The following is a 14,625-nucleotide window of genomic DNA, read 5'->3' on the forward strand; positions in this document are numbered from 1 at the left end:
GGTAATAGTACTGTTTTTCCGTTTTGAGACGCCGTAGCCAGTAATACACTTCCTCAAAATAGTCAGAATTAATCTAAGATTAAAACCCCCTTTTTAAATAATTATTATTAACAACAAATCAATAGAAAAAGTACATGGGGGAACACAAGTGTGAGATATTTGTGTATAAAGAATATACAAAGGACAATTGGGCTAGGGGGTACAATATCACATTACACATGGACCGTAAGGGACATACACACACATTTATAATTCTAAGTTTTTTTTGTTGGTAGAGTATAGTTGTCTTATAGTTCAATTTATTTTTGGAAGGTAAGAAAATATGGTGTTTTGTTTGTAAATGTACATTTGTGAATATGACATTTGGCCAAAAGAATAATACAATTAATTACATCAAATTGTTTAAATGTATTTCTATCGTAGTTAAAGAATCCAAGCAATCTTCATAAATGTGTTCAATTATACATCTACTGATGTCTTGCCACAGATTCATTACATGAATGCAATGCCAAAACAAGATGCAACACCGTTTCTGGGAGGTCATTACAAAAGGTACAATTTGATTTTATGTTTTTATTAAACTTCTTCATATAGTGGTTGGCAGGATAATATTTATGAATAATACAAATTAAAAAAACGTCCTTCATTTTGTTAATACAGTAAGTAGGTGTGTGTGGCAACATCCAAACTTTTTTTCAACAGATATGATCAATAAACCATTCCAATAAGGCATGACATAAGGTATAGATACAACATCCTGCTGAAACAAGGCTTGTATTGCTGTTAGATGGACCAAAAGAGAAACAAATATTTCCTACTGATGAGTCAACAGGGTTAACCTTAGGTATGTTCTGAGGGTCAGGTCTTGACACGTTCCTGAATAATAAAGCAACACCTGGGGGAATGGCATCTAAAACAATTGCACATCTTTAGGTGTTACAGGGACCTTGTAGAGTGATAAGAATTCCTTATAATTAAGTAAAAGACCCTCTGCAGCCGAAAAAAAACCTTACAAAAGTCCAAAACGAACAAAAACGTCACAAAATTGTGTCATAATATGGGCTCCCGAGGTCCGCAAAGGTCGTCACTCCCGGTTCTCGTTGCATAAGCAGTTCGAGTCTCCCAATAATCACTCTATTGCGGCATTGCCTTATCAGTTGCTAGTTAAATATTACATTTTACAATCGAGGTATAGACACGCATTACGCCTCATACCCTAGCGCCGATTGGCATGAGAGAAAGCGTGATCTTGGGTCTCATCAAACAGAGCCTAAACTCCAACATAGAAGAGAGAAGGCACAAACTGTGCTGAAATCCCGTCTGAGAAGAGTGGTGCTGTAGGACACACATAATAATCACAAATTATGCTTCCCTCAGTTTTGAACCCAGTTCACTGAATGGTGACCTCATGTGTAAAGGCTGAAATAAGTAAAGGTGTAAAGTCCAAGTGAAGGATTCACTCTTTAGTTTTATCTCACTGTTACCAATAAAATGAATATGGGTGCAAACTGTACAGTTCAGGACCCTGTTCAAGACGTTTCACTGTCAAATCATAACGTCACATTCTGGTACATTCAGAATAAAACCATTTATTCAATACAAAAATAAAAATGACAATGACAACAACCAAATGAGCAGATATTGAAAAAACATCCAGTTTGTACAAAACATCAATCTTATTTTAAAAAATGCCAATGTACTCCAAATGTACAGATGTACAACTGCTCCTTAAGTATAATACATGCTTGAATTCTTTCCTTTTATGAAATTGTATAAGAAATATCTCTCTTGGTTACTGTAAAACAGTTCCATTATAAAGTACTTTTTTTTTATTAAATAACAAATGTCAGGACAATTTTGGATATAAAATGTACAACAATAAATGGAGACTTCTTATTCCAGCAGAATTCAGCTTAATGGAGTATATTCACAGTGTGTTTTTCACATCAATAATGTGAACTTGCATGTAAACATTGTTGCATATCAAAACTCATGTTAATAAATATACAATAATGTTCAATAATGCTTGAAGTACAAAAGGTGATGACATACATTATACACAATACTTAATCTCAAGCCATATTGTTATTCTTGAATTCCAATAATTTAATATAAGCTTAGTTTGGGAATAATGTTGAACCATATTTGTGAATGGTGAACTTCCATTTTTTTTGGACAAAGGTAAAGCAAATATGATACACAACCTTTCCCTGTAACATCTTTTTCATATGATCAAGGATTAAGATGTTGAGTTGCTATGGTACCAAAAATACAAGGTGTAATTGTCTAGGGCTACAGTACATGAACATTGACACATAAATTACAGCAATCACTCAACACTTTCCTGTTAGTCTGAAATACTCTGCTGAGAAAACTGAGTATGATTACAAACACAACAATGAGGGAGATTTACCTGTTTAATTGGGAAATTAATAAACAGGTTTTTCTGTTCAGGTAATGGTGAGCTAGTTACCCACTCACTGTAACAATGCAACACAAAGATGAAGGCTCGCTCATTCAAAGCACATGCCATTTAGGTGGCTAATGACAAAATACTGTTTGTGTTGAGTACTGTACTAAATCTTCATATTCAGTGTTTTCACATACAGATCCATACATTGTCATAAACTGACTGATGTTTTCACCAATTTTCATAAAATGGTGGTGGAAGCAAAAAGACTTTGTCCTTGATGTGAAATACTCCTTGGACTTGAAATACAGATCTCAGGCACAAGTTATAGCTTGCCACCATTAGCTGGCCAAGTGGTTATGTACAAGCATGAATCCAGTGACTTTCCAAGATCTTTTTTAAAGAGGGCCAACTGTGTTTGATTGTCCAAGCTTACCAAAAGCCCATAAAACACTTGTTGTTTTGGTTTACATTTGTACTTGCCTCTTTAAAAGGTCCCTGGTCAGTTTCACTAAAACACAAGAAATATAAATATCCAGCATCTCATAACAGGCTCCAATCAGGGCCAAGTATTATTCTGTGTCAATAACGATGGCACAACACAGGTATCAATATCTGTGGCAATTGATGTGTACGATGTGCGCCATATGATCAAGCATATCCTGTCTCTTTCAGTTGGTTACACTTTTGACAGTGTTCCGTCCACAGAGGATCCGGTTGGATTGTCGAGGATTTGGATTTTGAGGTGTTGCGGTATCATGAAGCTTCAGAAAAGATATCCAGCATACATCCAGGACCACACTACTGTCAGTCCTCTGCATCTGAGAAACTATTTGGTTCCTTTCTTTGACATATCTGAAACACAAAATGTTAAACACCGTTAAACACATTCCCAGGACAAACAATATAAGATTCAGAAAGACAAACATCAAAATACTGTGAGATTAGGATTCCATTAGCTAGTATAAATTGGTGCTTTGCTTAAAAAATACAGTGTTTTAAAATGAACAGAAAAAGTGAACGCACAATTTCACAACAGATGGATGAAAACTAGCAGGGATAGAGGCAGGCAGTGAGAGGTCAAAGAGAAGGTGAGGGGGCAACAGTAGCAGGCAGAGAGGAACGGACCAGGGTGGGCAGGCAGTTAGAGCAGTGCTGAGTTGGAGTCAGAGTCTGTGTCGGGAGGGAGGCAGGGATCACTGGTGCAGGAGGATCCCTGAGAGCGCCTGTACTCCTGGTACTCCAGGCGGAGTGCGTTGAAGCGCGCCTCACTTAGGGAGCGGGTGTATTGGCAGTGAGGTAGGTTGGAAACTGGTGGCCTGACTGAGCGAGGAGGGCCTGAGGGGCAGGATCGATAGGAACAGCATGGAATGGGAAGAATCATGGGTACAACTCACATCACCACAACCACAACAAAAGGCACATGATATGATACATTCAGTGTGGTGAATAATAAAATACAATTGTCTTACCTTTCCTGTAGAGGTCCTGAAGGCCAGCCACAGAAAGGACTCGATCATGCCTGCCCTGCCCCCTACCCTTCACTACCCCTGCCTGTGGCTTCATGGCCTCCAGGACTTCCAGATCCACACAGACATCAGCAGAATCCCACTCATAACTCTCATCTACTGATGTGTTCCTTCTAAAGACAGACACACAAAACAAGTAGTCAGAGTCAGACATACAGGGGACAATAGCAATAATTTAACAGTAAATCAATGACATTTTGGCAATATCCTCAATTTCTTCAGCTGTGAAGACACCTGTGTGTGATGTTGGACTGGTGCGGTAGTTTCACCTTTTTTTTCTCCACTCACGTAGATCCATCTCAGCTCTGTGTCTCTGTGTCTCACTTTCCTCTGTTGTCTCCGGGGAGCTGAGAAGGATGGGAGTGATAGAGAGGGACTGACGGAGGAGGCCAACGCTACCTCTCCCACTGCTCTGACTGGCATAACTGGCCCTCCCTCCTTCCCTGTTGTCTCTCATCTCTGCCTCAGCCCCTGCCCCCTTCCCTGTCCCTCTCTCTGCCTCTCTATGACTGTCTACATCCCTGGCTGGGAAAGGGCCACCATGGTAGGGTGAAGGCCAGCTATACATCCGGGGCAGGTTGGGCCTCGGTTGGCCCCTCTTGGACTCCATTGGTCTGGGGTAGTCTCCCCTCATGCCTGGTCTGGGTGTGTACTGGTCTGGTCTGGGTGGGTACTGGTCTAGTCTGGGTAGGTACTGGTCTAGTCTAGGCAGGTACTGGGGTATTGAGGAGTTCATAGAGACATATCTTTGCTCTACAGACCTCAGAGCATCCTGATATGTGACAGGCGACATGGCGGCATCAGGATAAGCACTGGCCTGTCTACATGGATCTGATGAGTCTTGTCTAACAGAGACTGGGGGTTGTCTTGGTGGGTACATGGAGGGGCTGAGGTAGGTATAGGAAGAGCTGGCTAGGGATCTGTCATACCGAGGCCTCTCCAAGGATCTGTCAGCATTCAGAGGCTTCTCCAAGCTTCCTACACTCGGCTGTCTAAACTGGACCCCTTCCCTCCACGAGGGGTCTGGTCTGGAGAAGGAGTATGCAGGGGTGCGTCCTAAACTATACGATTTGACCTGGACGTCTGGGTTTGGGAACTCATCCCAGTAACATTTCTCTGAGACATAAGTCCTTGGTCTTTCAAAATGCTCCCATTTCTGTGACCCTAAGCTGATGGACTTTTTTATGAATGGACGAGGCTGTCCCATGCCTGAAAGTGTTCTGCAGGGGCCAATGCTCAGAGATTTCTTGATGAACGGTGCAGGGTGTTGATAGATCCTAGAGGATATTTTATTAGTCCTGTTGCCCTGAGAATGAAGTCTTTGGGATTGTTCTGAAGCTGACTCTGGTTTCCCTGCAAAAGTATTAGTGTGTTTAAACACAACTTCTGCCATGCTTTTAGCTGCACTAGCCAACGTCTGGGCTGGACTTAAACCAATTCTCGTTGGTGGTCTCTCTGAGCTTGTGGTCTTTTGACTAATAAGTGGTTGTGACTGCTCATAATAACGATAATTCCCTGTGTATTCTGACCCAGGTGCTAGTTTTTTTGACCTGTCTGGAATCGCAGCGCTGTGGCTTGAATCTCTTGCTTGCACTTGCAGAGAGTATCTATAGTCTGGCTTCTCAGTTGCCTTTGAAATTCCCGCTGGACCAACAAAGTGTCTGTTTTCTAAAAAAGAAACCGTGTTTTGGCTTGAACTTTTCTCTTGCTTCTCCTGCACATGAACATCCCAGTTTTTTGGAACCACGTCTGGCTTACCTTCCAGAGAAGTCTCTGTCTGTGGCTCTATGCTTTTGCAAGCAGTGTCTGTGAGTTCAGATTCATCCCCAGGGTTGTCCACACTCATCTCAATGAAACCCGGGAGGCTCAAATACTCCAGAATTGCACTTGTCTGGAGTGGGGACATTTTGGGTGCCTGGGTTGCCGGCTTATTCTTGAAAGACTCTGATATTCTGGCAGCAGAGAACTGGGACTGATCGCTCTCACACGCTTCCAGAAGAGTTAAGGGGGAAATTTGACTGGGGCTGTCATTAAAAAGAGCCCTATCACTCCTTCTGGAGCGTGCCCTGACGCCCTCTCTCTCCTGCTCAGGGTTTGACAGTGAACTCCGAGGGTCATCCCCAATTGGATCACCTCTCACTTTCCCTTTGGCCCCTGCTTTGTGGAGCTCATATGGCAAGGTAGAGTAACCAGAGGGAATTTGATTTAATCTCTCCCTATCATCCATTGTCTCTGTTCTCTCAGACAGACTATATGGTGCAGTGCCTGGGTAAGGCTGGCCAGAACTTGTGGCCCTCACTCGCGCTGCTGAAACAGATCTTTCAGCTCTTGGCTCCAGATGCTGTGTACCATAAGCAAAGGACGATCTTGGCTTTAAGGCACCTCCCCCTGGCTGTTTTGTCTCCCTCCAGCCCTCCTCAACCATAGACCTTCTACGATTCATGTCCTGCTCTCTTTCTACAGTTCTGTCAGGACTCCTTGACCTGGCTCTGCCTACGTTTCTGTCTGTTCCTTGACTGATAGATGGGTTTTCTGAGGTAGGGGAGAGCTGAGATGGAGAGGTGCATTGAGTGACTGGGTAGCGTGAGCAGTCCACATGTAGTGAGTCCTCCATGGCCAGCCCAGCATGACGTTGGTGAGGATTTTGGGATCTTGGTGTGGTGCTCTCTAAGGGGCTCTGCACTGGGACAAGGCTGCTGACAGAGGTGACTGGGCTGATGTCCCATTGGATGTAGGAGGAAGGGAGCCGGTCCATTGGGCTGCTGGTGTTCCCAAAGTAGCAGGCCCTCCTATAGTCCAACAGCTGATGGGTCTGCCCGGACGCCCGGTGGGCTTTGGGACGTAAGGTAATGTCCTGTGGCTTCCATATAGGATCCTCAGCCCCTGAACTGCCCAGTTCTTTGTTAGGGCTTGTTGCCTTTTCAAGCTGGTTCTCCTCTTTCTCCCACTCCCTTTCCCTCTGGCTGGCAGTATAGTTATCCAGCTCCCTTTCCATCATCTCCCTCTCTTTGGCCAGCTGCAGACACTTTCTGAGGTTATCCTGCTTTTGTTCACTTGTGTCAATCTGTGAGACCAGTGTGCTGGCGTTAGTCAGCTGGCTCTCTCTCTCCATGGGTTGGTAATCTGCTAGGTGATGCCTGTCCCTCTCCAGCAGTCTGGCTGTCCTGCCCAGGCTGGGGAAAATGTCCTCTGGATGCCCAGATCGGTATCTTTTCAGGGAGTCACAGACTCTCTTCTCACTCCTATCGGAGTGGAAACTGGCTCTCTCCAGCAGAGCCTCTGAGAAGCCCTGCTCGTCATCAGAGTAGAAGCAGCCGTGACGGGAGAAGTTCCTGGCCATTGCCCTCACTCTGCCCGGGGAGGCAGGGGGCTTGCTGAGTTCTGTAACCTCCACTGTCAGGGGGGAGTCCTTTCTCTCTCCCCTCTCAGAGCTCAGACTGCTGGACTTTGGAGAGTCTCTGAAAGATGTCCGGTTGCTCCCTGTGCCGCTGCCTCCCCTATTGGTTTGGGTTTGTAGGAAGACTGTCTTCATGTTGGAAAGAGTAGATGCCTCTGGCAGGGGTTGGACAATGAAACGTCCATCTGGGCCTCTTAAGATGGACTCCAGAGCAGAGGGTGAGGGGGCCTTACCCCCCAGGTGGCTCTCAAAGAGGGTGTAATGTGGTGGGGGAGTAGAGCTGGACAGGAGCTGCCTGCGCTGGTCCTGGTACTCTCCACGGCTGCCTTTATTGAAGGAGGAACGATCAGCCTGGGAAGACGAGGAGCTGGGGAAGAAAGACAGGGGAGGACAAAACTTGATCTTCAGGACGCTGTCAGGGCTGTCAGAAGGCGAGCGAGCTCTGAGGAAGAGAAGAGTCATAAAGGAGGAGAGATTAGTTAAACAGTACAGGTTAATGCATTATTACATTATTGTCTCAAGCTTAGAAGAACCATATGTAAGGATGCATTCAGTGGATACAAATACATATAGTTATGCTTGTTATGAGTAGCAGATCAAATAAATACACATTCATTTGCAATGATTCTCAAAAAAATGCACAAGAATGAAACATGGGTTGGTGAGAAGACAGCCAATGCAATGAGGAAAACATGCTGGTAAGGATGGGAACTTACTCTGGAGAAAGACTCTTCTGGAAGGCAGAGGGTTGATCTGAAAAGGCGGGGAAGGGTGAAAAGGTCAAACAATGGCACATGTAAAATAAACAAATAGATGGGATGAAAAGAAACGCTGTCAACTGAAATACACTGAGTATACAATTTGTCGGGGCATGGACTCTACAAGGTGTCAAAAGCGTTTCACAGGGACGCTGGCCCATGTTGACTTCAATGCTTCCCACAGTTGTGTCAAGTTGGCTGGATGTCCTTTGGGTGGTGGACCATTCTTGATACACACGGGAAACTGCAGAGTGTGAAAAACCCAGCAGCATTGCAGTTCTTGACACAAACCAGTGTGCCTGTCACCTACTACCATACCCCGTTCAAAGGCACTTAAATATTTTGTCTTGCCCATTCACCCTCTGAATGCCACACACACAATCCATGTTTCAATTGTCTCAAAGCTTAAAAATCCTTCTTCTTCCTCCCCTTCATCTGCACTGATTGAAGTGGATTTAACAAGTGACATCAATAAGGGATCATAGCTTTCACCTGGATTCACCTGGTCAGTCTGTCATTGAAAGAGCAGGTGTCCTTAATATTTGTATACTCAGTGTAGATAAACATGCATAGCATGCAAAGGAACCACCTGGCAGTTACAAAGAGTTGCTCCAGTCACCAAGGCTTTGGAACTCCAGCTTAGTAGGCTGTGAAAATACTTTCTTAAAGATAACCTCTAATAAAACAAAAGCTTGAAATTCTCTGTCTTAGTATCAGAAAAATGTTAGGATACAACAGTCTTTACCATCTCTCCTCTTCCTACGCCGATGGGCTCTTCTGTGACTCATAACACAGGCTGTCACCAAGGAGAGGATGATTGCCACGAACAGGAAGCACACTCCACCCAACACACCAGCCAATAGGGGCTCAGGGACAAACTCCAGGAAGCCTGTCCGGACAGGGTACATCTCCATCCCTGCAACCATACCAGGCACAGTGTCTGAGTAATGCACTACCAACAGCATAGACAGCCATGCTTTTGGCTAACAATCGGAAATACCTACACAATACATTTATCAACATAATGACAAGTGTCATGACCATTGATTATTATCAAGCACAATTGATATACCTGCTACATAATATTTAGGACTGTTTAGTCTTGGCTTTATGAACCTAAACAGTGTTTCTATCATGCAGTTGATCACAGCTGGCTGTACAGGGATGATACTAACCTGTGGTGTCCACATTGACAGACTCACTGGGCTCACTCAGTAGTTTGTTACTGCGAGACATCAATCTCAGATCATAACTGCAGTCCTGAGAGGGGAGAAGGACAAGTGTTCAGTAGACACAATTCTGGGCAACGTATCTGAAAACACATTAGAGCTTGGAGGTCATAGCCTTCAGATTACAGTTCATTACACCTCATTTATCAAATAGTCAGTGTCTTCATTCATTCTGCCAAGGTCCAAAATGATCATCGCCTCTCACCCTCAGTAATCCCTGCACCAGTAGTTCACTCTGGTTGGTCTTCACAGCACTGTTGAGAATGACCCATTGGCCTCTGTCCCTCCGAGCCTGGAGGACATACCCAGTAAGTAGTGTGGCCTGAGACTCAGGAGGATACCACTGCAGGACAATCCCCAGCGCTGTCCGATTGGCTGACAGGAACAAGGGAGGGTTGAGAGTTGGTAGACTGGTCACCACTGTCGGTGGATATGTTGGCAGGGCTGTGGAGGTGAGACAGGATAAGATCATACTTGTACATACAGTAAAAATGTAGATCAATGTCCAATACAGACAAATTAAAGAGTACTTTGTCAGTTAAAATTTGTACTGACCCTGCGTCCTGACAGAGGTAATTTCACTGAAGGGTCCGGAGCCCAGTTTGTTCTGAGAAAGGACACTGAACTGGTAGCTGGTGCCAGCCAGCAGCCCTGTCACCAACAGGTGGGACTTGGAAGTGGGCACGGAGATAGATCCCCACTCATGTTTCCCTCTGGAAGTCTGCTTTACCCTGGGGGCAAGAGGGAGGAACAGAGAGATTCAACCACCATGTTACAGAGAGCAGCTTTGAGTTGAGTCTCATTCTGATAAACATTGAGATGAGTTACTAACCAGACAGTGAACTTCTGGGTGTATCCTCCATCAAAGCCAGGTTCCCAGGACACATTGGCCTGGTTCATCCCAGTACTGACTGATACAGATGAGGCAGCATGAGGGCTGGTGCCTGGGAGGAAGATGAGGAGAACAATGAGAATACACCAGCGGAATTGTACACACTAGTGTCTACGTCAATAGTATAGCATGTCTTGTACCATGTTGCTCCATGCAGTGGGCACTCACCCAGCACCAAAACCACAGTGGCAGTGCCGACAGTGGCCACACGGTTGGTGGCGAGGCACTCCCAGCCCCCCTGATGATCTTTGCTGAGAGGCTTCAAGAGGAGGGAGCCATTGGACAGAACAGTGTACGGGGAGCGAGGAATTGGACCAACCTACAAATGAAAGGGACAACATGTAGAGATTAGCGTAAGTAGAGAGAGAGAGAGAGAGAGAGAGAGAGAGAGAGAGAGAGAGAGAGAGAGAGAGAGAGAGAGAGAGAGAGAGAGAGAGAGAGAGAGAGAGAGAGAGAGAGAGAGAGAGAGAGAGAGAGAGAGAGAGAGAGAGAGAGAGAGAGAGAGAGAGAGAGAGAGAGGGCTATGATGTCTGGGGTTCCTTCAGCAATGTCTATCAGGGACCCCTCACCTTGCTCCAAGTGATATTGGGAGAGGGGTCTCCATCAGCTTCACAGGGGATGACCAGCTCCCCGCCCACCTCCTGCAGGTACTCAGCACGAGGGGACACCGAGAATGAGGGTGGGTCCTGCAGAGGGAGAGAGTTTTAAGTCCATACACTCTCAGAAAAATGTTCCCTGGGGTACAAAAATATCAAAATACGCATAACCTTCAGAGGTACATACACAGAGTATACCAAACATTAGGAACACCTTCCTAATATTGAGCTGCCCCCCCCCTTCTCTGAACAGCCTCAATTCACCGGTTCATGGACTCTACAAGGTGTCGAAAGCGTTCCACAGGGATGCTGGCCCATGTTGACTCTAACGTTTCCCACAGTTGTGTCAAGTTGGCTGGATGTGCTTTTGGTGGTGGACAATTCTTAATATACACGGGAAACTGTTGAGAGTGAAAAAGCCAGCAGTGCTGCAGTTCTTGACACAAACCGGTGCGCCTGGAACCTACTACCATACCCCGTTCAAAGTCACAAAATCTGATGCAGCACTCCACACTTAACCAGCATAACTACCACAGCATTCTGCAGCGATACGCCATCCCATCTAGTTTGCGCTTAGTGGGACTATCAGTTGTTTTTCAACAGGTCAATGACCCAACACACCTCCAGGCCGTGTAAGGGCTATTTGACCAAGAAGGAGAGTGATGGAGTGCTGCATCAGATGACCTGGCCTCCACAATCACCCGACCTCAACCCAATTGGTTTGGGATGAGTTGGACATCAGAGTGAAGGAAAAGCAGCCAACAAGTGCTCAGCATATGTGGGAACACGTTCAAGAGTGTTGGAAAAGCATTCCAGGGGAAGCTGGTTGAGAGAATGCCAAGAGTGTGCAAAGCTGTCATCAAGGCAAAGGTTCTGAAGAATCTGAAATATAAAATATATTTTGATTTGTTTAACTTTTTTGGCTACTACAAGATTCCATATGTGTTATTTCATAGTTTTGATGTCTTCACTATTGTTCTACAATGCAGAAAATAGTAAAAATAAAGAAAAACCCTGGAATAAGTAGGTGTGTCCAAACTTTTGTCTGGTACTGTATATATATTTCCTGAGCTTTCTTATATCTCCTAGATATAGGACAGACATCTGAAAACCTTACTGCTTATGATAGATTTTTTACTGTCTTTTTGCCATTTCTGAATGTGTTATTCAATGCTATGGGCTTTAGTAGTAAAGGACAAATTCAAAATTTTATCAAATCGTTTTTAAATATATTTGTTTTATACCTAAAAGGTTCCTAAAATTCTAAATCAAATAGCTAAATAATCCATGGTATGACCATCTTAAAACAATTCCATATGTTAGCTTAGTAGTACGAACAGCGAGGATACGACTATGTACCTATAACTAATGGTACCTTACAGGGTACCTACAGTGACAAGCGTTTGTAACCCTTTAAGTACAATTCGCTACCTTTTTTTGTGTACACATTTACAGGTAGCACTGTAATCCATAACCAGGGAACAGAGATCTGGGGTCCAGCCTTACCTGCAGCATAACCTTAGTGGGTTCAGACTGTCCCATGGTCCCGTAGCTGTTATAGGCAGTACAGGTGTACATACCCACTGCATTGTCATTAGCTGTGGCTATAAACACAGAGCCCTCGGCGTTCACCAACCAGCCAGGGAACTGAGCAGGCAAAGACAGAAGGAGAAAAAACAAATATGAAATACAACAGAGATTAATGGTGGATATACTGTGTGATAGGATTCATGTTGCCCTGATTGCCTACATTGTCAAGGTTTAAGTTGTTCCCATCTTTGGTCCAGTTGACAAAGATCATGGGGGGCTCAGCCTGGACTGGGCAGAAGATGACTCCTCCCATGCCCGTAGGTAGATACGTCTCCCTGGGCATCCGGCCCACCCTGGCAGGGTCTAAGAGAGACAGAGGAAGTCACTCTCCCAGAGATGGACTAAAACACACAAGCCAGGAAATCAAGGCATGCATAGCCATAGTCAACCACAATTCTTACGTTGGACTTTGAGGTGTGCTGAGGCAGAGGGTGAGGTCATCAGCCCATTGGTTGGTATACAGGTGTAATTCCCAGTGTCCTCTGGGACAAGACTAGGGATGAGGAGTGTGCCGTCCACTAGAATCTTCACACGTGTCTTAAGATACCTGAGGACAAAACACACACATCACAACCCGGCCTTGAGTTAGTATCTTCTTAGTTGCATTATGCACCATTGTCTAGGGATTACCTGTGGTGACAATGCTGCTACCGGTATTTAACTGACTTACTAACAATCCAATTAACCTGAATTGTAGTGCCAATGGCTTTGTAAAATTACATGGAATCAATGCTTGAAAACATAAATGCACAACATTAGAAAAAAGGGTTCCAAAAGAGTTCTTCGGCTGTCCCCATAGGAGAACCCTTTTTGGTTCCAGGTAGAACCCTTTTTGGTTTCAGGCAGAACCCTTTTGGGTTCTATGTAGAACCCTTTGTGGAAAGGGTTCTACCTAGAACGAAAAGCGAAGCAAAAATTGTTCTTCAAAGGGTTTTCCTATAGGGACAGGCAAAGAACCCTTTTAGAACCTAGATAGCACCTTTTTTCTAAGAGTGCAGTATGATACTCACATATCCCTGTAGCTACTATTGTTTGTGTTTTTTGTGTGTGTTTGTGTTGTAGTCAACTCACTCTATATGGTAGACATTCTGTCCCTGTTTCCACCACTCATAGGTGAGGTTGGAGGGATAGGCCTCAGCTTGGCACTGTAGGACTGCATCCTGGGATATGTTGAGGGTGGTGTCCTCTGGGGCGATAATGATGAGTGGAGGACCTATTTTGAATTTGGGAGATTTTCAGTTACTGCATGTGCTTTTATCTGGCTGTAAAACAAGTGATTCAACTGATTAACCTTAATGATACAGTTATTCTCATGCCAAATAACAGCTTCACAATCAGATCACGATTTGATGTGACAAGGGCAGTGCATTTATAGACCATACACCACTAGATGGCAGTATGACAGTACCTCTGATCTGCACTCTATTACCAATTCTTTAAGAGAGATTCCCGCATTTGTTTTTCTGCTGCTCATTAAAGGACAAATCCACATAAAGACTATCTTTTGGTCTTTTTTTCATTAGTCCACTGTTGATACAGTCCCAAAATGTTTTGCATGTCAGCAGTTTTCAAGAATTTGGACGTTCAAAACGCAAAGTGTCACTTGCCATATCATCATATGATGCAAAACGCATCATCGTGATGATGTGGCAAGTTACATTTTTGCCGCCTTCACGTGCTCTTCAGAACTAAGAAACTCAGACATTTCTGACTTGCTAACTGGTTTAAAATAATCAAATGTACATTTATTTAATTGGGTTAACTGCCTTGTTCAGGGGCAGAATGACAGATTTTTACCATGTCAGCTCAGGGATTCGACCCAGCAACCTTTCAGTTACTGGCCCAACGCTCTAACCACCTGCCGCTATAACTGCAACCGTGTTGCAGTTATACACGTGTCGCCTTCAACCAGTTAGCTATCTTTTGGGCACCTGAGTGGCGCAGCGGTCTAAGGCATTGCATCTCAGCGCTAGAGGCATCACTACAAACCCTGGTTCGTTTCCAGGCTGTATCAAAAGCGGCCGTGATTGGGAGTCCCATAGGGCGGCGCATAATTGGCCCAACGTCGTCCGGGTAAGGGTTTGGCTGGGGTAGGCCGTCATTGTAAATAAGAATTTGTTCTTAACTGACTTACCTAGAAAAAAAAGCTAGTCGGAAATGTTTCCGCGTTCTGACTAGCACGTGAATACGGCATTAGCTTCTTGAAAATCCTATATCTTGAAAA

The 14,625-nt window shown here is 44.5% G+C and overlaps 1 protein-coding gene across 1 annotated transcript in view; it reads right to left on the reverse strand.

Moving 5' to 3' along the window:
* Nucleotides 1-1,569: 1,569 nt before the first annotated feature.
* The window catches only part of LOC115200069 (protein turtle homolog A), a 41,752-nt gene continuing 28,696 nt past the window's right edge, over nt 1,570-14,625 (reverse strand). The window contains exons 7-22 of the mRNA XM_029762770.1: nt 13,473-13,614; nt 12,803-12,948; nt 12,562-12,704; nt 12,318-12,458; nt 10,785-10,901; nt 10,384-10,534; nt 10,156-10,267; nt 9,879-10,054; nt 9,529-9,767; nt 9,270-9,354; nt 8,840-9,010; nt 8,053-8,089; nt 4,209-7,778; nt 3,883-4,052; nt 3,539-3,748; nt 1,570-3,265 (exon numbers count right to left, since the gene is read on the reverse strand). Of these exons, the coding sequence (XP_029618630.1) occupies nt 3,555-3,748; nt 3,883-4,052; nt 4,209-7,778; nt 8,053-8,089; nt 8,840-9,010; nt 9,270-9,354; nt 9,529-9,767; nt 9,879-10,054; nt 10,156-10,267; nt 10,384-10,534; nt 10,785-10,901; nt 12,318-12,458; nt 12,562-12,704; nt 12,803-12,948; nt 13,473-13,614 (5,594 nt within the window). The 3' untranslated portion in view covers nt 1,570-3,265; nt 3,539-3,554. The remainder of the gene's footprint in view (nt 3,266-3,538; nt 3,749-3,882; nt 4,053-4,208; nt 7,779-8,052; nt 8,090-8,839; nt 9,011-9,269; nt 9,355-9,528; nt 9,768-9,878; nt 10,055-10,155; nt 10,268-10,383; nt 10,535-10,784; nt 10,902-12,317; nt 12,459-12,561; nt 12,705-12,802; nt 12,949-13,472; nt 13,615-14,625) is intronic.

This window comes from Salmo trutta, chromosome 9 (genome assembly GCF_901001165.1).
Source record: "Salmo trutta chromosome 9, fSalTru1.1, whole genome shotgun sequence".
Classification (NCBI taxonomy): domain Eukaryota; kingdom Metazoa; phylum Chordata; class Actinopteri; order Salmoniformes; family Salmonidae; genus Salmo; species Salmo trutta.